This window comes from Candoia aspera, chromosome 15 (genome assembly GCF_035149785.1).
Source record: "Candoia aspera isolate rCanAsp1 chromosome 15, rCanAsp1.hap2, whole genome shotgun sequence".
Classification (NCBI taxonomy): domain Eukaryota; kingdom Metazoa; phylum Chordata; class Lepidosauria; order Squamata; family Boidae; genus Candoia; species Candoia aspera.
This window is the reverse complement of record NC_086167.1, coordinates 2,786,280-2,812,359: the sequence shown is the minus strand read 5'-3', so window position 1 is coordinate 2,812,359 and position 26,080 is coordinate 2,786,280. Positions and strand designations below refer to the sequence as shown.

The following is a 26,080-nucleotide window of genomic DNA, read 5'->3' as shown; positions in this document are numbered from 1 at the left end:
CGCATCTGGCTGCGGCGGCCTCGCGCCCTCCTCCCCCCGGTTCCGCGGAAGGCGGTGACGCAGCGGCGGGAGCGGAGCGGCGGCGGCCCCGCGCAGCTGCCATCGGCCGCCAGACAGGTAAGCCGGCAGCCGGGCGCGGCCCCGCGGGCGGAAGCGGGGCGGGGTGGCCGGGCCAGGAGGCTCCCCTCCCTTGCGGGTGCCGCGGCTGCCGGACGAGCCCCGCTCCGCCTTGGGGCGCCGGGAGCTGTCCAAGCAGGGCCCGGGCTGGGGACGCCCGCGGGGTCTAGCAGCCCGAGCGCAGGTGGGCGCATGGATGGAGAGGCACTCCCCAGGCCGTCGTGCTGGGCGGCCGCCTCCCCGCCAGCCCCCACTTTGCAAGGTCTGCTCCGCGGGGGGAGGGCGAGGCAAGGGCCACGGCTGACCGGCAGGTCCAAACAGGCCTCTTTCTAAAGGGTGGCGGTGGTGGTCCTAGAGTTCCACGGGACCAGTGGGGCCATCCTGTCCCACCCGCTGCTCAGCCCGGGAATTTCATGTCGAGCATCCCAGCTCACCTAAGGCCCGGGAACCCCCCCACCCTCCACCACTTTCTCTGGGTTGCCAGATTCACGTAAACAGCTCTGCAATCGTTGGTGCTTTGGCTGGGCAAAGGGGTGCCCACCTCAGTCGGTGCCTCCTTAGAGCAAGTGTGTCTTTTCCTGGGATTACAAGGCAGCTGCAGAAGACAGCCAGACCATCCCTGACAAAGATGCCACTGCTTTCAGGAGTCCCAGACAGGTGCCATGCAAGGACTCCACCCACTCAGAAGCCCTGCTCGGCCCTGTGGCAGGAGCTAGGCTTTTCAAACATCAGGATCTGCCTTTCTGGCATTTAAATCCACCATTCCACGTCCTGCACTCTGGAGCAGGAGAGAAGAAGTCTTGGCTGTCTCCTGCATGGCCCCTTTTGCAATATCTGACAAAAGCACTTTCTAAGACTTTCCAATCTGCTGGTCATTGTCCCCTGTTCCAGTATGTCTGAATCCTCCTTCGCAAGAGTTGCCAAGGATGGACTCAAGACACCTGATTTCCCAGCGCTTAATCCACTGGAATTGTTATCTCCCGCAACTTGGAAACTAATTCCCATTCCCCAGATCACCCCCAGAAGACAAGAGTGGGACATGATGGTTTGATGTAGAAAATCCAAAGTTGCACCCCGTCCCGGGAACTGTGCGAGGCACGGTCATCAGTGACCCTGCAGAGACCAGAGAGAGTCGCTCAGGAGTCCCACAGAGTGCACTGCCCAGTTAGAGGCACCTTCCTCTGCTGGGTTTGGTTGCCTCTAAAGTCCACCACCACAAAAGTGCAGAAGGCAGACACCCTCCTCTCATGCTTGGGCCGTGAAGAGATGCCAACTAGGCATGCAGGGAGAGAGCACAGGGAGTTGTGGGGGCTGCATTCACACGACCCAATTCACTAGGGGCAAACATGGTTGGGACATATGCAGGCAGGTGCAAAATGTACTGCTCCAGAGAGCACTTCCTGTTCTGGAAGTTCTGTTTCTGGAAACTGGCTAGACCACCCGGGAAGCCATCTGGAAGAAGAAGAGAACGTTCCTGATTCCCCAGAAAGGTTCATCCCTGGGAGGATGCATTTTGCACCTCCGGCGGCACTGAAAGGGGAACTCACTTCAGGCAGGGGCAAGTGTGGCAGAAGAGTATCCGTGTGTCCAGCCACGCAGTGACGGATGCTGGCATCGTCTTCTTGACGTCGCTTCAGCACAGATAGAGCAGCGGCTACTCAGAGAATCTCTCCGTTAAGAGGCACGCTTCGCTTGGCCCTTTGTATCCAGAGGACGAGTGTGGGTCCCTGCTCGTTCCTCTTTGCCAGCCGGCACTCCTTAGGTTTATTTTTGTCTCTAGCGATGATTTAGTTTCTTTCTGATCCTGCCATGACAGAATTTTCTTCTGCCTTTCGGTCCAGGAGAACGAGTTGGCTCTGCCTCTCAGTTGTCGAAGGAGGGGACATTCTGCCCAAGATGGCAACCAGGCTGCTTCGTTCCGGAGACTTGGCCCGCTTTTGCCAAAAGCTCAACCGAGTGAAGACCCTGGAAGATGACCTAATGGAGACTTCCCTCAACCGATGCCTGACCACAGTTGATCTGGCGCTGCTGGGCATTGGTGGGATGGTGGGCTCTGGCCTCTACGTGCTCACCGGCACTGTTGCTAAGGAGACAGCCGGACCGGCCATCGTGGTGTCCTTCATCATTGCCGGCATCGCCTCTCTGCTGGCTGCCCTCTGCTATGCTGAGTTTGGTGCCCAGGTGCCCAAGACAGGCTCTGCGTACATGTTCACTTATGTCTCAGTGGGTGAGATCTGGGCCTTCCTCATAGGATGGAACATCATTCTGGAATACATGATCGGTGGGGCAGCTGTTGCCAGAGCCTGGAGCGGCTACCTGGATTCCATTTTTGACCATAGGATCAAGAACTTCACTGAGGCCCATATTGGCACCTGGCAGGTACCCTTCCTGGCCCATTATCCAGACTTCTTGGCATCTGGTATTGTACTCATAGCAACGGCCTTCATTTCCTTCGGTGCCCGATTCTCCTCCTGGCTCAACCATGTCTTCTCAGCCATCAGCATGGGAGTCATTCTCTTCATCCTGGTGATGGGATTCATCCTGGCCAGGCCCCAGAACTGGAGTGCCAGTGAAGGAGGATTTGCCCCTTATGGCATCTCGGGGATCATGGCTGGGTCAGCCACATGCTTCTATGCCTTTGTGGGCTTTGATGTTATTGCCACATCCAGCGAGGAGGCTCGGAACCCCGAAAAGGCCATTCCAAGAGCCATCGCCATCTCGCTGAGCCTTGCCACCGGGGCATATATCCTTGTGTCAGTGGTGCTGACACTGATGGTGCCCTGGCATTCACTGGACCCTGATTCAGCCTTGGCCGATGCCTTCTACCAGAGGGGTTATTCCTGGGCTGGTTTCATTGTGGCTGCCGGTTCCATTTGCGGTAAGTCCCCTTGTGCCTAGGTCACAGACACCTTCTGCCTGGCACCCTCGGTACCATTTCTGCCCCTTCCCTTTTCTCTACCCTTCCTCCTAATGTGGTCTTACCAAAGTGGGGTTCTCCAGATGGGCTGGCACAGGACTCAGGGGCTGGTAGGAGAGACCATAGCATGGTCCCCTTGTAGGACCAGGTCTGAGCACTGCCTGGGGCAGTTGGCCAAGACAAGAGGTTATGCAAAGGTGCAATATAACTATACCCAATCCTAAAATGGGTAGGGTGATGGGACCTCTGTTTCAACACAGCTGGAAGGCACCAGGTTGGAGAAGGCTGCCTGAATGCTAGGCCAGTTAAAAACTACAGAAAGTGGGAAAGGGAATATGTAGCAGAGATCAATAACATTATGATGGTGTGAAAATGGGTTTCTGTCCCTCTCTTTCAAATTAGCATTCAGAATTACCCATTGTTGGGCATCAGAGCATTCAGGTTTAAAAACAGGAAGTGTGGAATTTGCTGCCATTGGAGATAAGAGGATTGATAAGGAGTTGGGACAAATTCCTGGAGGACTGAATTCTCGGCAGTTCTGAGTTTTGATGGCTGCTTGCTCCTCCTGAAGTCTCAGCTTGTGAGACTTGTTGGGTGGCCACCGAGGGACCCAGAATACCGGCTGGATGAGTCCCTCAGGTCCACCCTCAGGGGTCTTCTTTTATGCTAGCTTTACTTGCTATCTCCCTTCCTACTGTCCTCCCAGTGTCCACTGGTGTAGAAAGGAGGGCCCTGGGCCCCCTCCAAGCAAGACAGCTGCAGCGAGACTTGGTGGCCTCGTGGCCAGTCTTCTGCAGAAGAGAGGCTGAGGTCTGGCCTGATCAGCAGGCACCACTCACCTTCTCCGACACTCCCCAGCTGCTCTCAGATGACTCCCTCTGAGCACAAGCTTTCCTCTTTTCTCTCCAGCCATGAACACCGTTCTCCTCAGCAACCTGTTCTCTCTGCCCCGGATTGTCTACGCCATGGCAGAGGACGGGCTCTTTTTCCAGGTGTTTGCCCACATTCACCCCCGCACACAGGTTCCCCTGGTGGCCATTGTGGTGTTTGGCTTCCTCATGTCTGTCCTCTCCCTCATCTTCGACCTGGAAGCCCTCGTCCAGTTTCTGTCCATCGGCACCCTCCTGGCTTACACCTTTGTCGCAGCCAGCGTGATCATCCTGCGCTTTCAGCAAGGCAAGACTGAGCCTCCAGGCACAGCTGGAAGGGGTGAGGCCATCCCAGCACCTGCTGAGCCCGTGGGCACTGCTGAACCAAAGGAATACGAGTCTTTCTCTGATAAACTGCAGCTGGTGGGCAAAGATAAAGCAGGGAGCGTGCGCGAACCAGGGCAGCTGAAGGCAGCCTTTGAGCCCTACCTGGACTTCCTCAGTGATTTCTACCCTGGCGAGGTGGTCACCGTGGCAGTGGTTGTCCTCATGGTCTCAGCCCTCTGCTTGTCATCCATCCTGGTGTTTGGGAAGAACCAGCTCCACTTGCCCACCTGGAGTTACACCTTGCTAATCCTGCTCTCTGGCCTGGCGTTCACCTGCAGCCTTCTCCTCCTCAGCGTTCATGAGCAAAAACAAGCCACCAAGACGTTCCAGGTACGGGGAGTGGGCTCAGCAGCCGCTGGGTTCTGATGCAGAGCGGACGTGGGTTCCGCTGGGAGGCAAATGCATCGCCTTCCCCAAACACAGCTGGGCCAGAGCAGGCTTCCTTTAAGGTTGCCCAGGTTGAATCTGGGCAAGGAAATGCCTTCTCAGATGGCATTTTGGCCATCCGCAGGGTTGGGGGGCAAGTCCTCCAACAAGCAGGATTGGGGAGATTTTCCTGGCTGATGATGTCCCTGCACTAAATATTATGGTTTGGGTCTAACATTGCATTGAGCCATGATTGATTGGTTATGTGCCATCAAGTCGTTTTCAGCTCCTAGCAACCACACAGATAGATAGATTTTCTCCATGAAAATGTGGTAAACCACCATAACGTGGTTTAATTTGGGGATAGCACGTGGGATGAATGCTGTGTCTGCAGTGCAGCTTCAGTTTTCCCCAAAGTAGGTCCTTCCACACTTCCTTCAGAGCTTCCCACTGCTGCTTTTTGCAAAGAAGCTGTAAAGCAAATACGGTTTTCACCCCTTTGGGAGAACACAGTCCCACGTTTGCCAGGTCACGATGGGCCAGAACCCTCTGCCAAGAGCCCTGCAGGCAGCAGAGCCCTTCTGCCCCTCTGTGGTTTGCCAAGCGCCCACACCAGGGGTGGGTGTCTCCCCGCAGCCCTAACCAGCCTTCTGGCTGTCTCCTTCCCAGCTTCCCCTGGTGCCTCTGACTCCTGCCCTGAGTATTTTCATCAACCTCTTTCTCATGCTGAAGCTCAGCTACATGACCTGGCTGCGTTTCTCCATCTGGCTGGTAGCAGGTAAGTTTTAAGAGGCCTGCAAGAAGGTACGCCTGGAACGGGGGTCGGAAGGAACACGGCTGGGCTGGAGAAACCGCGGGATGCAGATCTGGACCGGGGGCTGCATTCAAGGCAGGCCATGTTCACAGGGAGTCAAAAAGGTTGAGCAGGCAGTTATGACCGTGTAATTGAAGCCCCCCCTTTTCTACATGAAAAAGGCTGGGCCTGGCCACCCAGTCCTGACCACCACCTTGACTTTGTTGACACCCGCCAGATGCTCCTGGACACAGGTTCCGTCTGTTCTTCAGCTCATACCATCCCTAGGAGAGGCAGGTTGGCTGTTTCGAGAGAAAGGAGGCGGGGAGTTGTCACTATTTGTAACCTGCCCAATTACAGTTTGACTGAAACGTTATGTCAAACACGTTAAAAAGAAGAAGAAACACCATACAATAAATTGCATTTGGCTTAACAGCATTTGAAACATAAATCCACTATTCTAGTCTAAAACAAACCTTTAGAATCAAGCAGGAGACAAAAATATTAAAATGCTATGAAAGTATTTATAACTCTCCAAAGCTGGCAAATGTTATCATTTGCTGAAAGACCATTCAGATCCTCAGATATCACTTATTGAGGTTGAAAAATTATTATGCTATTCCTGGTGACTAATGTAGCAGTTGCAAGTAATGTTTTGGGACATACTGGTAGGCCTCAGTTAATGATTGTAATTGGGACTGGGAACTCTGTTGCTAAGTGATGCTAAATGAAAAATCACATAACCCTGCCAGTTTACGACAGCAGTTCTGGCAGTTCTGCTCCAGTTGTTAAATGACACACATAGTCGCTAAGTGCGATATCACATGACTGTGACTTGCAATTTCTTGCCAGCTTCCCCACTGACTTTGCTTGTCAGAAGCCAGCAGTGAAGGTTGCAAATGGCAATCGTGTGACTGTTGAGACGATGCGACCATAGTAAATGCGTGCCAGTTGCCACATGCCCAAATTGCAATCATGTGACCGCAGGGATGCTGTGACAGCCACATCTTTGAGGATCACTAAGCAAGGACTACCTGTATTCAGATCAGCTCCCACTATGAAAAGGTTCACTAGGGATTTCCATTACTTACTTCAATTACAGGAAGTCCTCACTTAATGATTGCCTTGTTTAGCAACCGTTGGAAGTTACAATGGCACTGAAAAAGTAACTTTAAAGCTGTCCTCGCACTTACAACCGTCGTGTCCCCATGGTCACGTGATCAAGATTCGGGTGCTTTGCAGCGAGTGGGGGTTTACAACTGCTGCAGCATCCACGCAGCTATCCCCAACTGTAAGAGCCTTAGAGAAAACATCAGCCAGATGTACGGTATCTGTGATGCTGCTTCCAACCTGGTGCTTCTAAGGAGACCCTCCACCCTCTGGCAGCAGTCTTCTCCCTTCTGTGGGACTGCAGCTTCCATCTTCCTGCCCCGCAACTGCCCAGATTGGGAAAAGCTGTTTCCTCTTTGGGATGAAAGTAGATTTTGGGGCAAACAGGTTTAACCATTTTAGGCAGCAGTTCGCTAACGTGGGGTTTTGTAACACAGAATATTGACTCGTCTTCAGACTCAGACCCCTTTCCTAGGGTTACATGATCATTTGGGCACCAGCATCTGGCTGCAGCAGTAGGGCCTCCCTTTCTGTTGCCAACTCCTCAAAGCCCAGAGCAGTTTCAGTGCTCAGGTCCTCTGCATCACAGGAGGTAACTCTGGACCGCCTGCCTTGCTAAGTAAGAACATTAGCTGTGAATTATCCAGATAGTTAAGCTAGGCGTTGTTTTAGTCCCCTTGACACAAAGCACTGGCAAAGAATGATGGTTCTGCAAGCTGAGATTGAAGGGGGCTCCCCCAGCTTCCCTGGGGCTCCTGAAGCTTGTCTCTACATGCGCCAGGCTGCCGAGACCTGAGGGATGCGGCCCCCTTTGGGGCTTTGTTGCTGGGTTCAGGATGGGGGCTGACCTCGCTCTTCCCCATTCGCTGTCACTCCAGGCCTGCTGGTCTACTTCAGCTACGGCATCTGGCACAGCAAAGAGAACCTGCGGGACTCCCCGGCCCAGGACATCCGGGCCCGCTACGTGGTCTTCCCAAGCAGCAGCCTGGAGGAGACGGTGCAGCCGGTGCAGCCCAGGACGCAGCCGGCACAGGGCTTGACAGAAGCAGAGGAAGGTGGCGAAGGAGCCCAGAGGTGACGCGGGAAGGTCCAGCAGAGACCACGCATCCCCCATCCAGCCTGTTGCTCTCCAGTCTGGGCAGAGAAGAGCGCAGTCAGGGACGTCTGGGGAGAAACAGACCTTTTACTGCCCAGGGGGAAGCCCCCTGCTGCTCCTCTCTTACCCGGCTCCACTCCTCTGGCTGGAAGCCTGAAGCCGTCTTGTTGCCGGATGTCCTTGAGAAACGCCCCCTTTGCTTGTGCCCCTGCATTGCAGCCAGGCTAACCACCCTCTTCCAGCAAAGGGGTCCTGTCCCCCTTTGTGCCACCTACTTGCTCCTGTCCCCTTCCTCCCTGGCCTGCCATTTCAGGATCAGTGGAGGAAGGCAGTGCCTATTATGGGCTGGCCCAGCCGTATCCCAGGAAGCTGCCCCTTTGATGGGTTCCTGCGAACCCCTGGGGCAGGGAAGGGACACAGCTGTCAGACTGCTGGACTGACTCTGAGACAAGCTGCTTTCCGGTTTTCTCAACCCCAGCGGGCCCGAGATACCCCAAGCATCTCTCTCTTGCTCAGACACTGGGATGTGGTGACCGCACACATCCAGCTGATGGGACGTTCAAGGGTTTTGGCCATCCTGAAACAAGAGTGGGCACTGAAAGTATGGTGCACATGTTTCCTCCCGCACAGGCCTTGGATGCTCTTCAGCTGTGAGAGGTACAACCTGGAGGTAGTGCAACAGACCGAGACCGAAGAGTGAGCAAAGCAGGGGAGCAATTAGAGGCCACCAATTGCAGCAAGACATCCTGCTGCCTGTTGGTCACACCTGGGGCAAACCAGGGGTGGCCAAAAAAGTCAAGATGGCAACCACAACCATGCAATAGGAGCCCCACCCTTCAATTGCATGGTTGTGGCCATCTTGGATTTTTGACACTCTCTCCTCCCACTGGGCAGCCCTAGAGCAAACCCCTGCCTTGCCCTGATGCAGAGAGAAATAGTAGAGGGAGACAGATGGGGAAGAAGCCAAGACTGGATCTCCCCAGAAACACCAGGCAGCGTTTCCATGGGTGTGCCAGTCTCGTTTGTAAATTATTCCTTGGGGTACAGACATTGGGAAGGAACGGGGGCTGGGTTCACACAACACACGTGCCCAGTGTCTGAAGGAGACTCTTATTTTGGTTTGCCAAATACCTTGAATCATAAGCTGACCCTTTTGTGGGTATGCACAACATGCTAAGCCACACGTCCATCAATACACACACACACACATCCTGACCCCAGTGTTAAAATTCTCCCAGCTGAGCCTGTTGTGCAAACAGCTGGTGACTGCCCTGGCTTGGTGTGTTATATGCACCCAGCCTCCCGGGGTTGTTCTGTTCTTCCTGCACATTGTGAGAATGCAAGAGGTTTTTGAAGGCCTTTCCGGCCCTGGCACTCTTCTGGTTAGAGCCACGCAGGACGGGCTCTTCAGCCACACTGTTTAGGAACTGCATTGCAGCTTCTGCCTCCCCCTGCGGGGTTGCAAGGCTGCTGCCCTCCTGCACACGAGGTGGGAGCAGCAGTGTTTGGTCCCTGCAGGGTGGGTGGAGCACAGTAGAGGCAGACCCTCTCCAGTGAGACCGGGCCTCCTCTGGATCAGCCCCTCTCTGCCACTGAGGGAGGGGCTGGAGCAGGGTGGAAGCAAAATTTGGGAAACGAGTTAACGCCATATAGGACTTCTCAAGGATGGGAGGGAGACAGAAGTCAAATTTCATTTCTGCAGAATCAAGTAGAGGAGACCCTGCTTCCCCCAGCCAACAAAAGCCTTTTTGCACCTTCCTCACTGAGGGAGGGAGGCTGCTCAGGGTTTGCCCCACGTCCTCGTTCCCACTGCGCACTTCCTCCATTTCCTGCTCTTCAACTGTAGTGCTGGGGGGGCTGCTCTGGCCACATCCATGTTTTCCTTCTGTGTGGTGACTTGCGCAATGGCATTTGGCCAAGAAGCCAACCAACGATAAAGATTTGTTCCTCCTGGGCTGTGAGTTCTCAAAGTGGTGTTGTGCAGATTATTTCAGCCAGGAATGTGCAGTCTGCAGGCAGTCTTCCCCCTTCAGAAATTCTACAGCAACACCCCAGAAGTTGTTTCCCAATTGTAAATGACAAAAGGGGAATTATGTTAAATAATTATATTTAAATTAATAAAGGAGCAACTGCCTCAAATGTTAATTCCATGTCCATTTCACCTTACTTAAAGCACATGCATGGCTTGCCCTAGCTGTACCTCTTTTTGGAGCACACCCTTAGCGCATCACCCCAAAACCCGAGGCAAGACCGTGTACCAGCCACTCACCTCCAAGCCCTCTTGCTCAGAAGAGCCCCTTGGCTGCACTTTACCAAGACATGATCCCCATAACTTCCCACTGGATTACCCCACAACAGTTTTCACAATAAGTTGGTTTAATAGGTTGCATTTGAATAGAAAACTCATTAAAAGCCCCATTGTGCATAAAATTAAAAGGCATGCATAGAATAGGCATTTTATATTTAAAAAAAAAGACAGCATCATTCTTTATATAAAATAGTGGCTTCTAATAAAGTCTTTCCGTAAACTTTTCTTGCAGAGTTACCACGCCTACCCAGTGGCATTCAAAGGACTGTACCATACTGAGCATCAAACACATTTCTCCCATGCATGCCTCTGGCATTCAAGCGCCAGGCGGGGGAACTTTAAAAAATCTGTGGGAGACTAGCTGGTTAACTGGCCTGATCAGTGAATGAATGGCAACACAGAATGGTTGGGAATGGTTCTGGTTACTTCATTCCCAAGAGGAACAAAACCTCAGAGATCTTGCTAATTCTTTTAAATTGGTGTGTGAACTTCCATCCTTGCTCCTCAATCCAGGTCACTTTCTGCTCTCAAATCTTCCTAGTTAGGAAATAACTGCATGCTGCATTTAAGGCTGGTTTCTAACAAATGTCCAGTGGCTGTATTAATCTCTGCATCAAATGTCCAGTGGCTGTATTAATCTCTGCATCAAAAACAAAGAAAGAAACTTGTAGGCACCTTAAAGTCTGTGATCTGCAAAAGCTTATGGAAAGCATAGCTTTAAATAACCACAAGATTTCTTGCAACTTCTTTTAAAATATGCTTAATAAACTAGCTGTGTGAGGTTTTGTTCCAGAGTAGACTCATGGCACAGAGGGAAAGAGCATTAATCTTTTCTCTCTGCCCCATTTTTTCTGCTGAAATATACAAAGAGCCATGTGCTAATTTACCCGGTGATATTATTTACTACAAATGGCACCATATTGAGCAATTGGAAACATACAGCATGTAATGTAATCCACTGCTTGAATTGCACATTTTCTGGGTTTTTTAGCCTTCTTCACTCCCCAACAGACCCCTTCGCTCTTGTGTCCTTCCTTTGCCCTTCTCTCGGGCCACACCCTTCAATACAATTTGGAGCTCATCCCACGCAGCCGGGAGGCCGCCTTGTCTCTCTGGGGCCCTGGACCCACTCAGCCTATCGCCTCCTGAATTACCCCACAGCTGCGTCAAGATCCCTTAATGCTGGGCAAGGGGTAGATGGGTATGGAAGTCCTCTGTCAGCAGAGAGTCTCCAGCTTTCACCTCCTCTGGTTAACAGGACTGGGCTGCCTGTAGGGGGATGTTCCTCTGGGAGGAGGATGCCAAGCCAGGAAGTCTGCTGCATGGTCCTGGCAACTGGAAACATTTTCGGGGAAAGCTGTGCAGATTGTGCAAGAGGAAAAGTTTATATTGAGACTGGCACACAAAATAAGTTGGCTTAAAAGTACCAGGAGAGCCAGTTTGGTGTAGTGCTTAAGGCATCAGGCTAGAAACCGGGAGCTTGTGAGTTCTAGTCCCACCTTAGGCACAAAGCCCACTGGGTGACCCTGGGCCAGTCCCTCTCTCTCAGCCCTAGGAAGGAGGCAATGGCAAACCACTTCTGAAATCTTGCCAAGAAAACTGCAGGAACTTGTCCAGGCACTCTCCGAGAATAGGACATGACTGAATGGACAAAAAAAAAAAGTACCAGAACAGATTTTGGATCAAATAGCCATTCCCAAACTCTGTAAAACGAGAAAGAATAAATGCACCCAATATTCCTACCCATCCAAAGTTCCTTCCCCGAAAAGCAGATTTTTATCTGCTTCCTGTTAGCCTCAACATCCTGCTTAATCAGATCACTGGAAGATTTTGCCTCAAAGGGAAAATCTAGGAGCGCTTGTCCCATCTTGGGCCAATGGATCCCCTAATCTTGCTATGAGCAGGATACTAAAATCTTTGGAAGGAAGCCCCTGCAGCGGTAATTCAGCACATAAAGGTGGCACCTAACACAACATATTAGTGCTAGCATAAAGACAAACACAGTGGTTTGGGGGTGGGGGTCACACAGCCTGGACCTCTGTTAAGCACTGCCAGAAGTTTCACAGGACTCCCCCATCAGGCACATAAATGAGAAAAGGCCAGTCAGAGATCTTCCAGGGCCATCAAGAATCTCTTCTGGAAACCTGCAAATGGGAGAACAAACACAAGTCCACCAAGGAGTCAATGCCACTGTTTTCTGACACTGCTCTTATACCCTCAGATCTCACCAGCTGCAGAGGCAAATTATGGCTGGGGGGAGCAACTGGACCTAGAGCTTGGCTGGGCTGCGTCCAGGCCTCAAGTTTGAAGAAGAGCTCCTGGCTCTGTGAATCTGCAGGGCCTAAAGGAAGTGTTACCGGGGGTCAGAATCAGGCTTGCTATCTAACACACCCCAGCGCTGGGGAGTAATTCACACAGAGCTGGGATCCTCCGCCAGACCTGAGTGACTCCTAGAAGGCAGGCCCTGGCCAGGAAAGGATCCAGTGGAAGAAATCATTTGGTCTGGCTGGAAGCCCTCAGGGCTGCTGTGTAGGACTGAGAAGCCGGGCAGCTTCTCAGGGACAGCCGAGCCTCCTTTCAGAGGGTGTCTGGAACCACCCAGCGTTCCTCTGCTCGGGGCCATAGTCTGTAATTTCAGCCATCTGAACAGAGCTCCAGGGAGCTCCTGAATGCTTCACAGAGGCTTTTGCATTGTTTTCCCCTCAAAGGGATTCCCTGGACAAGAAGGAGCCCAGATGCTGCAGGCATTTACGGTCAAGGCACTGAGAGCCAAAGCATTCCAGAGGCTGCAAAACCTGCCAGGACTGTCCAGCAGGGCCTTCCTGCTTTTGTCAGAAGAACAAAAGCAGCGCTGCAGCCTTGCGCTGCCAGGTCTGCCCCTTTCAAGTTCGTGATGTGTGTAGAAAAGGGTGGGGCTTGTGGGGTGCTACCACAGACATGTTTTTCATCACACTGACCCCCTCAGCTGCCCTCCACCCACTGCACTGCTGGGCCTGTTTGAGCAGAGACAGTGGAAGGAAGGAACAAGCACATCAGAGGCACTACTGCCACGGAAAGACAAACACGTCCCCCAGAAAAGCGGAATTGCTTTCTGCACCTGCAAAGACTCTCTTCTGAACAAGGGAGTGGCTCCATCATGTTTGATCAGAAGGCTTGGGAAAAATTCCTGGACAGCCTCACACGCTCGGATGAAGTCCTGCTTCACCGCAATTGCCTGAAAAGAGGAATTCCGGACAGCAAGCAAGTCAGAGCAGAAGCCGCCATGGTCCCAGGCCAGATGAAAACAAACAAGTCTCCCATCTAAGAGATGGAAAGTCATCTTGCAGGGAACAACCCGTTCAGCCCAACAAGCAGTCAGAGGTCAAAACAGCCGCTTGCTTCTGCTGATGGGGGGAAAGAGGAAGCTGGGAGAGACAGGTTCAGCTGAAAATTAGCAGCTGACATTAGTGACCAGGCCCCAGGGTGAGGACAGAAACTGATCCTTCTTGGATCAGACCAAGGCCTAGTTCCCTGTGTTGTTCTGAGCTGGAAACCTCATCCTCAGGGCTTGAGGAAGTAGCCTTCCCTGTCTATTTGACCCCCAGAGTCTGGAATGGAGCATCTCCACAGTAAATAGGCCTTACCTTCCTTAACACACTAGCCTAATCTTAACCTAACTTGGCAACCTTCTCTGGGCTTGGAAGCTAAGCAGGGTCAGGTCTGGTTGATACTTGGATGGGAGACTAGTAGGAAACTGGGAAGGTGAAAAGGCATCCTGGAAGAAAGAAATGCAAGCCACTTCCAAACCATGGCTGCCTTTCCTCTACCTTAATCTATGCAGTGACAGTAATTCCACAAGTTAATTATATGCAGAGAGTAGAGCACTGATTCCCTTCATGCTCCTGCTACTTGTGTCTATCAGCCTGCTCCCCTGACACGGAACCTAGAAGTATATCCACCCAGCATTTCTTGTTTGGACTTCTCTTTGCTCTGCATGCCACTCATATCTTCACCGCCCACCAATCGCTGTCCTTTGGGAACTCTGGTCATTTACCACAACAAAGTCTGTTATGTTCCCCCTCCATTTTGACAATCCTGCATTGTCCACTGCACCTCAGACAGCCAATTTCCCTCTCTGACCACCAATCAATACCTACTGAAAGATCCAGAAACTCTGTAGCAGCTCCAGGATTTGCTCGGATGGCTCTGAGGATCCCAAGGCAGCCTTCATTCTGGATGGGGTTTCTGGACATCTGCAGATCACAGGAAGGAACAGCGACTGTCTGAATCGTCTACCCTGGACCCTAATGGATCTCAGGAATCATCTTTCAAAAGGCTACTCACACTAAGTCTCTTCAGATTCTTGTTTTCCTTCAGGCCCAAAGCAAGAGCGAGCGCCCCTTCCAGTGCAATGCGGTTATTACTGAGAATAAAGAGAGCGAGCACCCTAAAATTCTCCACTTTCTCTCTCTGCATGTCCATCCAAACTGACCCACATTAGCTTAATGTTGAAAGTAAGTAAAAAATTACTTTCAACATCCACCAGCTGTGATAAGGAATCAAATCTTCCCCCTCAGTTAATGCATTCAAAGATTCTAAACCTGGTCAGGTCTTAAGACCCCAACTAGGAAAGTAGGAAAGGAACTAACTTCAGCAAACATTCTCTTCAGAGGAAAACACTTCTGAGTAGCCACCCACATTTTTATCTTGTCTAAGTTGTTCCCCTAATAGCACACTCGGGGGCTGAGCTCCTAGTCTGTACTCAGTATGTCCAACTAAATTCCCAGCATTTCAAACTGGAGATTTCCAGTAATTGGACAAGGAAAAACCCTTTGCCTCTGTGTGAGACTCCAACAGTTTTTGCTTCATCTGTGAGAGGACAGCCAGGAATCATGGAATTGAGAGAGTCTGCAACTCCAGCATCCTGTGCAGCCATCCAGCAAAGAGGGGAGGGCGCCCATGTCCCACAGCTGGCTATCCACAATGCGGCTGAATTCTGCTTCCCTGCAACTCCCACTCCTTCATTCTGGTCCTCTTCTCTGGGGAGAAAGAGAAAAAGCTGCTGGATTCTTTGCATGGCAGCCCACCAGCTATCTGAAAGCAGAAGACTGCAGGATGGGCTGGTCAAGCTATTGCTCCCGAAGAATTCAAAGAGGCCACTCAGTTCATAAGAATTCACTTTCTGGTCACAAAAAGTCTTATTCTAGTTTCTGGGATTACCCTCAGGCACTGCACTTGGCTTTTTTAAAAAATAGTTTATTTAATATTTTATTTCGCAAAACAGAAAAGGAAAATGGTTTCTTAAGAAGCAGCATTTTCTAGCTAACTCCACACTTATAATTCTTCTTCTGTAGGGTAGCACACAGAGCCTCATGGTAAGCCACAGTTTGTTTAACCATGGTTAATTGGCTGGGTTGGTACATCAAGCTAAGCCATAGTTTGCAATTACCAAACATCACGTAAGCAATAATGAGATCTGCTTGGCTTGCCTTACAGCGTTGGGTGACCCAGGCACAGCCTTCCCAAGTTCCTCCCTCCCTGACTGGCAAGAGGCCACAAGTTCCTTGAATTCAGCTCAGCCTGTTTGGGACAATGTTGAGATACGGAACCTGTGCCAGGCAAGAAAAGCAGGCTACTTATTTAATTTTCAACACTTGTATGTTGCCCAACAAAACTATTTTTTTCCAGGGTGCCCCCAAACACTAGCCTGGACAAAGAGGAAGATGGGAGAGAAGAGACTGTCAGCTTTTCCTCTCACCCTAAACAGGCGAGGTCCCTGATTCAAATCCAACCTTTGCCAGGAGCTCACTTGGTGGCCTCATCTTCCCCGATGACCACATGGGGATCCTAGAAACTGTTCACTTTTCTGGGTTGTTACAAGGATTACTGAGAAACCGCTGAGCACTCAGGAAGTGTGCGCGCACACACACACACACACACACACACATGCGCCTCGTTACCCAATGTGGAGTTCTTCCAGCACATTGTTGCATTTCAGGGCTACCCCCAGAGCAGCTGCTCCACTGTTGCCAAAGCCATTATATGACAGATTGAGGACTCGAAGAAATATATTAGCCTGTGGAACAAGACAAATTGAGTGGAGCTTGGAGATGGTCCGAGGCGGAGCATCCACTGGAGGAGCCAGACCTCCTTCCCTTGCCCTCTATAGCTTCTGCCACAAGCCGCTCACTCAGGGAGAGCCCTGGGGCCTGAATCCACCCCCAGGACTAGCCTCTGATGCCCCACTTGCTTCCAGGCTCTTTCCAAACAGGGTCCCTCGTCCACTGTTTAGGTGGTAACCCGCTTGGCTTCAAAAGCGACTTCCCCCTAAATATAAAGAATTGCTGTTTTTATTCTTTCCAGCTCAGAGAATGTTGAAAAGGAATTATGTGAAGCAAGGGTGTTCAGAAGGCATTGTCAAAGAAGTCAAGATGGCAGCCAAACTGGATACAGTCGAAGCTCCACCTGTTTTTATCCGACGCACATAAATGCCAGGCAGAGCTTCAATTGTCCCATCGTGGCCACCATCTTGACTTTTCTTGACCATATTCCCTGGACCCCCCCAATACGAAGGGACATAGGATTCTGTTGCCCATTAGCATGATCAGTCTCCAAAATCCAAACAGAATGGGACCAAACCTGGTGAGATGGGAAAAACAGGCAAGAGAAAGATAGCAACCAAGAAACGGGCTGGATCCCCAACACATCCTGGTGGGAAGGGTGGCTGAGCACTGCTCCGCTCTGAGCCCCCCTTCCTTTCCAGCCTCGTGAGCAGAGCTACTCTAAGGCGCTCTGCAGGCTCTCCTCACCTTGCTTAGGAAGAGAACATGCACTCCACTTCCCCCCGAACTGGCTTGCACAGCTTCCAGAGCGTCTTCCATTTCCAGTTACCTTCTGACCTGCATCACGACTGCATGCCCAACAGCAGAGGTGGGCAATGCCTTTCATCCTGGGGGCTGCACTCTGCCTCTCTCCCCTGCTAGGAGACGCAGGGAATGTGGCCTGTGATGTCATGATGCCATCAGGATGGGCAGGGCCAAACTTTTCAGACTTGTTTGGGAGTGGAGGGGCGAAATAGCATCTTATGCTTCGCCAGTTTATTCAGAATGACAGCTCCAGAAACCCCCTTTCCTACCTCCAAGCCTCTGGCGACAGCCACTGCTCCTTGGCCCCGAAAGTTGTTCCAGCTGAGGTTGAGTTCCTTTAGCCCCACATTTTCCGCCATAGCGACTCCCAGAGCCTCTCCTGGTTCAGGGTAGATGGAAACACAAGAAACAGGAAAGAGGTCTGAGACGTCAAACTGACAGCGGCTTTGGAAAAGAATGGCACCCTCTGGTCCCCCCCACGCCACACTTAGCAGCCTCCCCCCACCCAACCTAATGTGACTTTCTCTGCTGAATTTCCACAAGGCGGTTCTTCTCAACACCAGATATTCCAGCTCAGAGAAAGAAGGGAAGGACAGCAGGATCTGCAAGCAGTGGCAAAAGGAGGTCCCCGTGGAGCCAGGAGCTCTGGAGAGTGCCTGCTTGTGGGAATTGCCAGAGAGTTCCCAAAAGAGCTCACTCACTAGCATAGCAGGCTCAGCTTGATTCACAAGGACGTTCCCCTGCACAGTCCCCATCGAAGAGGCGAGCTGCTTGCACAGACGTTCTCAGGGGATTAACACCCTGATGTGGAAAGACGATTTTCTCCTCCTACCTCGGGCCAGCCCTGGCTGTTCCAGCCACAAAGTTTAGAGCAGTATTTCTTAAACTGTGTGTCATGGAAGCCCAGTCCTCCTCAGGCACCTTAAGATGTTCCACAAGTTGGACTTGGGATCTAAGAGGAAGTTTTAGGTGGATTTTGGAGCCACCCAATTTTCCCAGGAGGACTGAGTTGTCTGCAGGATTCTCGCCAGAAGTAAAATTGAAATAATTGAAAAATATTCACCGCTAGAAGAATCTGGAAGAAAGTTCACGGAGCAATTGAGGTTTTATATGAAAAGGCACTGAAGGGCTTATTCTGTTTTTCTTCAAAAAGTTTTTGTTTGGAATTCTGCACTCTGGAGAAGTTTGGGGCATTTAGTGCACAGCCATGTGGGTTTCAGCCTTTATGGTCATGGAGCAAAACATTAAAGTCTGGGGTGGAAGAAATCCTTGTTCTTTACTTTGTGGCCTTCAAGTTAGTCTTGATTCCTGGTGACTGCCTGGACAAGTCCCTGCAGTTTTCTTAGTAGCATTTTTGGAAGTGGTTTGCCCTTGTGTTCTTCTTGGGCTGGGAGCGGGGGACTGACCACAAATCAGCAGCTGGCTTTGTGCCTCAGGCAGGACCAGAACTCTCAGATTCCTAGTTTCTAGCCCAGGGCCTTTAATCACTGTGCCAAACTGGCTCTTGAAAGAGAGAATTCTAGATTCCCTTTTCTACTGCAAACTCATCTCTTAAAGAACCATTACACCTTTCCCCATGTGGACCCAAAGATGAATCTAGTCTTAGTCAGCCATCAATGGCAACCTTTAGCTTAGATGATCATAAGGTGTTCTTCCTATGAAGACAGTTCAGACACTGTAACTGTTCAGAATGCCACTTACTGCTGAGATGGGGGGTTGTGAGCACACTGCATCATTTTTATGCTCAGGTCAGAGGGCTGATCTGGATCTTCAGTGCCTTTCATGGAGACACCCATCTCCTCCTGCACCTGCCTGTATTCTGAAACCATCCTCAAAACTTTTCTCCAGGGATCCCTCTCCTCTGAGGAGACGATCAGGGGGCAGATGTGGTCTTTTCACTGGTGGCACCTTTACTTTGTCCCCGCATGTAACAGCTTCTGGCTGACCTTGCTGTCACATAAAGCTACAGGTGGCTTTGGCCAACACTGGGACAGACAACTCCCTGGAAATCTCAACTGGCAAGTTGACAAAACTTCCTAGAAGAAAACATTGGCAAGCCGCTTCGGGGTTTTTTTTTCAAGAAAACTGTGTCTTTGTACATAACTGAAGCCAGGTTCAACTCAAAGACTTGACTTCACTTTTTATCCTTTTTCTGGACTACTCTCCCCAGAAAGGTTCACCTGGGTTAGGGTAAGCATTATGCTTTTCAGCAATACATAAAAACTTTTTTCTTTTCCCAGGTCCAGCTTTGTCTCTCTCTATTATGCATATTATATTGATAACCTTCTAATACTGATTTTAATTGCTCCTTCTACATAATTTTAGTATTACATATCAATTATTTTATTTCAGGAAGCAATTTTATGGTAAACCAATGGAAAAAACTCTTTAAGGGGCAGGTAGAAACTTAACTAAGCCCAACTTTCTAATCCCTACCTTAATTTTTTTTTCCTCTTTTTCGCTCTTTCAACTTTGGTGGTTCTTCCCTATTCTCTGCATACATTCTCTTCCTTTGTCCCCATCAAATCACAAAGTCTTCTTCAAAACATAAGGGGAAGAAAGAAAGAGGGCTGGTGGGAAGGTAAAAACCTCTCATGGTGTGAGGCACAGAAGGAGATTCCAAGCCGTAACAGGAAACAAGGCAAGAAAAGTGGGAGGGAGGGCCGGCAGGAGTTGCAGCCCAGCATTCAGGCAGAGTGCAGGTTTTTTTAATGAAAGGAAAGAAGTGCTGCGTCAGAGAAGTGGTACGTTCTGAAAAGAATACTGACAATTTCAGATCAATTTTGTTACAGCCTTTAACCAGCAAAGAACACTGACAATTGTCAGCAGCTGCCGATAGGTGAACGGATCTGTATGGTAAAGAATATACAATTGCACAGTTCTTCCCACCAACAAAAATCCTAAGTTCCCAGCTTATGAAAACCAGAGCTTGTCCTTAATTTAACAATTCATATTCCCTTGAAGGTATATGGTGTTCAAGGGTTCAGAGAGCCACAAATGGTCTGTGTGTGCGTGCGTGTGTCTTTCTTACATATGCTACAGCACTTCCCCCACCTACAAGCAAATTTAATGCTTCTGTGGCGTTTACCTGCTGGCTCCTCAAGCATGTTGTGGCTCAGGTCAAGGCACTCCACTTTGTGATTGGTCATAAAAGCGTCTGCCAGGTATTTGGCCGCACTGTTGTTTAAGCTATTTCCTGAAAGTTTCACGGTCACAAGAGTTGGATTTTCCCGAAGCATTGCAGACAGAGCTTCCGCGCCTTTCACTCCAACTCTATTCTCTGATAAATCAACTTCTGAAAGAGAAGCAGAATGTCGATCTTGAGCTGGCCTGCCATACAAAATCCCCTAGACCCATTATCCCTACATGTCTTTGTCCCTCAATCCTTTCTTTGACCAGGAATGAAAGCTGGCCAAGGGCCACAACTGGTTTCGTGGACAATCTCCTGGAGAAGGACACTCCTCATTTCAATCCATCAAACACAGAGTCTACATTTGGGGCAGCATGCAAATGTTGTAAAACAACCACAAACAATCAAGCCACCTTTTCATTAGGAATCATTATGCTCAGGTTGCACAACGTAAAAGTCAAGAGGACTACATTTTTAAGACCCTGTTTCAACATAATCGCAAGCTTTACTGCCACATCATATGAAGAAGCAAAAGCTAATCCTTGCTTTTTATAACTGGGAGTTTTAGAAGGGAACTAACAACAGTCGAGCAGCCAACCCAAGGCATCTCACGTATTACACGGACTCTCCATTTTGCCTCGTTGCTGCTCTGAAGCGATTTTCAGAATCCCCCAATTAAGATGTGCACCTGAAATACAGCAATTTTCCTTCAACATCTCTGCCAGTGCAACTGCTCCATCTCCATCCAGCCCGTTGTCACACAAGTTCAACTTCACAATGGACGCGTTGCTGGTCAGGGAAAGAGCGAGTGCTTTGGCTCCCTAAAAGAAGAGGCAGAGGAGGGAAGTGCTACAAGGGCAGAATGCCGAGATCTAGCCCAGTCCTCCGGTAGCAGTCGAGGTCTGGACTCCCGGGGGGACAAACCACACAGGTCAAGCACAGGCCTCGGGGGCTCCCCCACATGTCAGCGGCACCTGCTGCCTTTGAACCCAGACATCCTATTTAGCTAGGATGGCTAAGGCCCCCGGAGGCCTTCTCCACCAGGAACTGGCCCAGCTCTTTTGGATCCTGTTTAAAGCACAGACTCATCCCACCTCTGGGGACAAGCAGTTGCAAACTGAAACGGCACCTGCCAAAAGTTACAAAATGAAGGATTGGAAGCAGCGGGTCCCGTCTTCTCCTCTGCACGCTTCATCAGCCCCCACCCCCCCAGCTGCCATCATGCAAGGCCTAGAGGGTACTGTGTTCTGACGGGAGACGCTGCCCTGGAAGACTCTCCAGAGCCCCACTCAGCCAGGCAAGGATCTCTTAGTTGTCACGCAAGTTCAACTTCATAATGGACAATTAGTGCCAGGCAAGGATCTCTTCACCACTTTAAGTCGTCATTTCAGTTGGTCTATTTTGTTTCTGTTTTATGTTGACCAAATTAGTTGCTCATGCTTTGCTACTGATTGTATCGCCTTTAGATGTGATCAACTTGTTTTTCTCTGTAAGAACGTTTTTAGCTTTGAAAGTAAAATGTAATGGAATACATCAGACCCAGGGGCTAGTGACACCTCCATACTTCTGCAACACTGTAGAGTTGGTACCATAATGCTCCTTGAGCATTCCCACAAACAATTCTGTAAAGAAAGACAATATCCCCAAGTGCAATGCAGATGAAGAAGGAGAAGGGGAAGAGTGCTGAGAGAACACTGAAGGGCAGCAGGGAGATTCACGCTTGCAGAGTGCAGCACAAGTCCCAACATGGCAGGGCCAAAAGAGGGTGCCTGGCAGCAATTACCTTAGGGCTAAGGCCACGATGCTTCAGAGTCAGTTTGGAATCTTTCATGTGTCGTAAGAAATAAGAGATGGGGACAACGCCATACGCCTGGCAGATCTCAAGGTATCTGGCTTTCCCAGCAGGATCATAGCTTATTGTAGACTCTAGGCCAGGGAAAGGAAAAATTGAAGTAATGGTCATCCTTGGCTTTCTGTAAAACAACCAGACTCTTGACTCAACTCTAGTTTCTGGCAGTGCAAGATGGCCTTAGGAACTGCAGCACACAGCCCTAGCCCCGCCACCGTCACAAGGCGAGACAGGCCCGGCCAGGATGCACAGTTCAGTAGTCTTGAATACAAAAAGCACAGAGAGCGGTAATGACACTCTCAGAGTAATTCTCAAAACAGCGTGGTGTGTTTGTTTTGAAATTAACAAGAGCTGCACCAAAGCCACAATGTATTGAAAATGGCCACCAACCATTACTTGATTTAAAAAGGAACAGACACATTTGTGGAAGCCAGGCTAACGACTAGTGACTGGCCAAGCTTTCAGAGGCAAAGTAGTCATTGCTCAGACTGCAGGGCCTAACATTCTACAACAGGGTATCAGATGCCCAGAATTAAAAATATGGGAATTAAGAATTACAAATGTTAACTAAAGAGTGGCCAAATTCTCATGAGACTGTCTAAGATTAACATCAGGTTGATGGGGAGGTGGTACCTGATGGCTGAAAAAGCTGCCAGCTTAGGCCCTGAAAGCTCTTTGTTTGCTTGACAGATTTATATCCTGCCTTTACATCAGTAGCTCAACAGGGCTTGCGTAGGGCTCACTGCTATTTTTCCCACAACAATCCTGTAAGGTAAGTCAGTCTGAGACAGAACAACCGGCCCAAAGTCACCCAGGGAGCTTCTACAATTGAAGATGAACTAAAAATGCTTGGGTCTCCCTGGGTCTAGTTCAGTGTTTCTCAACCCTGGCATCTTTCAGACACGTGGACTTCAGCTCCCAGAATTCCCCAGCCACCATTGGAGTTGAAGTCCATGCTTCTTAAAAATGTCAAGGCTGAGAAACACTGCCTAGTTCAACATGGTATCCTTGTCTAACCCATACTTTCTATCTCGAGGTCTGTGTCCCACTCTTCCTCTTGATCATCTTCTTCTTCTTTCTCATCTTCTTCTTCAGAAGGGTTTGATGCTTTCCCCAAGAAACAGGCACTGCCCTCCTGGCAGATGAGTTCTGATATATCAGGGGACCTTGAAAAAGTCTGATATAATGCCATGTCAAAGTACAGGAACATATGAACATACATAATTATATCCAAAAGAAGTAATGATACAGAAGTCCAGCTAACAAAACCCTTGAAAAACAAGATTTTTTTTTTCAAACTAGCAACTGCAACCAATCAGAATAATCAGCAGCCTTAGAAACCAGAATAAGACATATGGGTTTCTGTCAGGCTGGGAAAAATACAGGATCTAGAATAAATAATAGACTCTCAATATTCCAATGGAAATACTGAATGCATTCCAGGGTTTCCCCCTCTTTATTGCTAGTATGATTAAGAAGGAGCTCATTTTGTAATTACATCACTTTAACTAACTTTATCTCAGGAATTTATAAGCAATCCAATAACTGAGTGCAGCATGACTTTCTGAAGCATGCTTTCACCTCCCAATGAAAACAAAATGCCAAACTAGACACTAGATCAGGAAATTTGCACCACAGTTTTTCATTCCAGAATATAAGATCATCAAAGTAATTCCATGTGGATCCCCCTGCTTTTCGGAGCCAGGGAGAAGCCAAGTTCCAATTGCAGATAACTTATTCTTAACCTTGTTTACCCAAGACAAACTGTATTTAAAACTGGAAGCTAAAGCCACCTTTATTTTGCTACATCTGGATTTGCACGAATCAGACTGGAGAGAGAGACATGGTCAAAACCCAGCACTTCTCCTTCTTATGTTGGGGGTGGCTTATGCGCTTGGGGCCAAGCCTGGGATGCGACCCTGCATTGTGCCATCCTGGATTTAGCCAGGAGAGTTCAGGAGTTATCTGGGAACAGTTCAAACCTGTTGGGCCCGAGGACAGGGACCTCTGGACTGTAACTGCCACCACTTGTCAATTAGATCCATGCCCCTCCTGGCTGGTGAAGGCAGCTCGGGAGGTGACATGTGGTTGGGTCCAGGCAATGGTGAATTCATCCTTGGGAGAGGGGATGTGTCCGGCTGCCTTTAAGGAGGTGCTGGTGCACCCCCTCCTCAAGAAACCGTCGCTGGACCCGACCGTGCTGGACTATTTTAGTCTGGACTCCCACCTCCCCTTTTTACTGAAGGTGGTTGAGAAAGTGGTGGCGTTGCAACTCCAGAGGATTCTGGATGAAACAGATTATCTGGACCCTTTTCAGTCGGGTTTCAGGCCTGGATATGGGAAACGGCATTGGTCACATTTATGGAGCGGGATGGTGGCAGTGTATCCATCCTTGCTCTTCTTGACATCTCAGCGGCTTTTGATACCATCAACCATGGTATTCTTTTGGGTTGGCTCGGGGTGGGTGGCGTGGTTCTGCGCTGGTTCACCTCCTTCCTCCAGGGCCGGTCCCAGTTGGTGTTGATAGGGAGCGAGAGATCCGACCCCGTGCCTGGGGGCTGTGGGGGTCTGGATGGGGAACAACAGGCTTCAGCTGTGGGTTGACAGCTCCTCTGTCTCCGGGAAATTGTCATCTTTAGTTCGGGATGGGGTTGCACTGCCCCAGAGAGACCTGGTGCAGAATCTGGGGGTCCTCCTGGACTCACGACTCCTGAGCAGGTGGCAGTCATGGCCAGGAGGGCCTTTGCGGAACTTCATGTTGTGCACCAGTTACACCTCTTTCTGGATCGGGACACCCTTCGGTCACTCATGCCCTTGTTATCTCCCATGTAGACTACTGCAATGCACTGTACATGGGACTACCCTTGAAGAGTATCTGGAAGCTACAGCTGGTCCAGAATGCAGCCATGCGGGCTATCTTTGGTGCCCCTAGAAGGGCACATGTAACACCTTTCCTGGGTGCCAGTTTGCTTCCGGGTCCAATTCAAGGTGTTGGTTATCACCTTTAAAGCCCTACATGGCATGGGGCCAGCTACCTGAGGGACCATCTCATCCCCTTACATCGACCCGGCCCACCCGGTCGTGCAGGGAGGGCATGTTGCAGACCCCGTCTGTAAGAGAACTTCGTTTGGCGGGGACCAGGAAGCGGGCCTTCTCTGCTGTGGCCCCCGCCCTGTGGAACACTCTTCCCCCGGAGGTGAGGCAGGGCCCCTCTCTCCTGGCCTTCCGGAAGAAGTTAAAGACCTGGCTGTGCCATCCCGCTTGGGGCGGGAAGGGGGTAGTCAGTCCTGGGGGTGGCTGGCGCCTTAAAGTGGTCCCCGTGTGTTTATAATCTGAATCAGAACTTTTATTTGCTATCTTGGATACTATTTTATACTTTACATTTCTATTAATATGGTATGTAATATATCCTGTTTTTATTGTATTTTAGGGTTTTTTTAGCTTTATTGTAAACCGTCCAGAGTTCCTCTTTTGGGGGGAGATGGGCGGTGACGAAATTTGATAAATAAGTAAATAAAAATAAAAACCTCCTATTTAGTGAACTCCTTGTGGCCCCCCTGCAAAACAGGATAACCTAAAAGACAATAGCAGCCCATTGGGAGTATTTCGTATTGATGCGATGTCATCCCAATCTCAAATGTGAACGGCTTACAGTATTAAATAAAAATAAAACCCCAAAATAAAGCAGCGTTCGCTCATTTGGACTACAACTGCCATCATCCCCAGCCACCCCTGCTCGCCAAAGCTCCTCACAGCCTTCCAGACGTGTTGGACTACAACCGCCCTCATCCCCAGCCGGCGCGCTGCCGAGGACTACCATCCCAGAATCCCACGCGCGGCCAGGTCCTCCCCGTTTTGCAGCCTGGCTCGGCCGCTCCCGTCAGCCTGCCCATGTTGGACTTCAGTTCCCATGATCCCCAGCCTCGGGAGTTAAGGGAGTTGAAGTCCGACATCAGGCTGAGGAAGGGAGGCGGCGCTTTCGCCCTTGCCTCTGAGTCCTGCGAGCCGGAGGGGCTCGGAGCGACGGCCGCGGGCGGGGACGCGCTCCCGGAAAGCCGCTCCCCCGCCGCGTCAGCCTCCTGCTCGGGCACCGGCGAGAGCGGCAGCTTGGGCATCGGCGCGGCTCGGGCCCGGTCGGCTCTCTGCTGCTATGGCAACGGGTTGCCGCTCAGGAGACGGAGGCGGGTCGGTGAGTGGAAGGGGCGGGCGCAGCCGGAAATCGGGCGTGACCATTGGAGAAGGGAGTGACGCCGGGACCTATGGTCTTCCGCTCGCGTTACCTGGCAACACATT

The 26,080-nt window shown here is 50.4% G+C and overlaps 2 protein-coding genes across 2 annotated transcripts; one reads left to right on the top strand and one right to left on the bottom strand.

Annotated features, from left to right (window-relative positions):
- Positions 1-1,933: 1,933 nt before the first annotated feature.
- Positions 1,934-7,832, top strand: SLC7A4 (solute carrier family 7 member 4). The gene is made up of 4 exons (XM_063315642.1): positions 1,934-2,995; positions 3,944-4,620; positions 5,326-5,434; positions 7,438-7,832. The coding sequence occupies exons 1-4, from the start codon at positions 2,014-2,016 to the stop codon at positions 7,635-7,637; spliced, it is 1,968 nt and encodes a 655-aa protein (XP_063171712.1). The 5' UTR covers positions 1,934-2,013; the 3' UTR covers positions 7,638-7,832.
- Positions 7,833-11,999: 4,167 nt separating this feature from the next.
- On the bottom strand, positions 12,000-25,921 carry LRRC74B (leucine rich repeat containing 74B). The gene is made up of 11 exons (XM_063315804.1): positions 25,584-25,921; positions 22,811-23,092; positions 21,722-21,864; positions 20,627-20,759; positions 19,897-20,103; positions 17,078-17,187; positions 15,903-16,018; positions 14,287-14,365; positions 14,100-14,195; positions 13,061-13,177; positions 12,000-12,107 (listed from the first exon to the last, which is right to left on the bottom strand). The coding sequence occupies exons 1-11, from the start codon at positions 25,900-25,902 to the stop codon at positions 12,087-12,089; spliced, it is 1,623 nt and encodes a 540-aa protein (XP_063171874.1). The 5' UTR covers positions 25,903-25,921; the 3' UTR covers positions 12,000-12,086.
- Between the last annotated feature and the right edge of the window lie 159 nt (positions 25,922-26,080).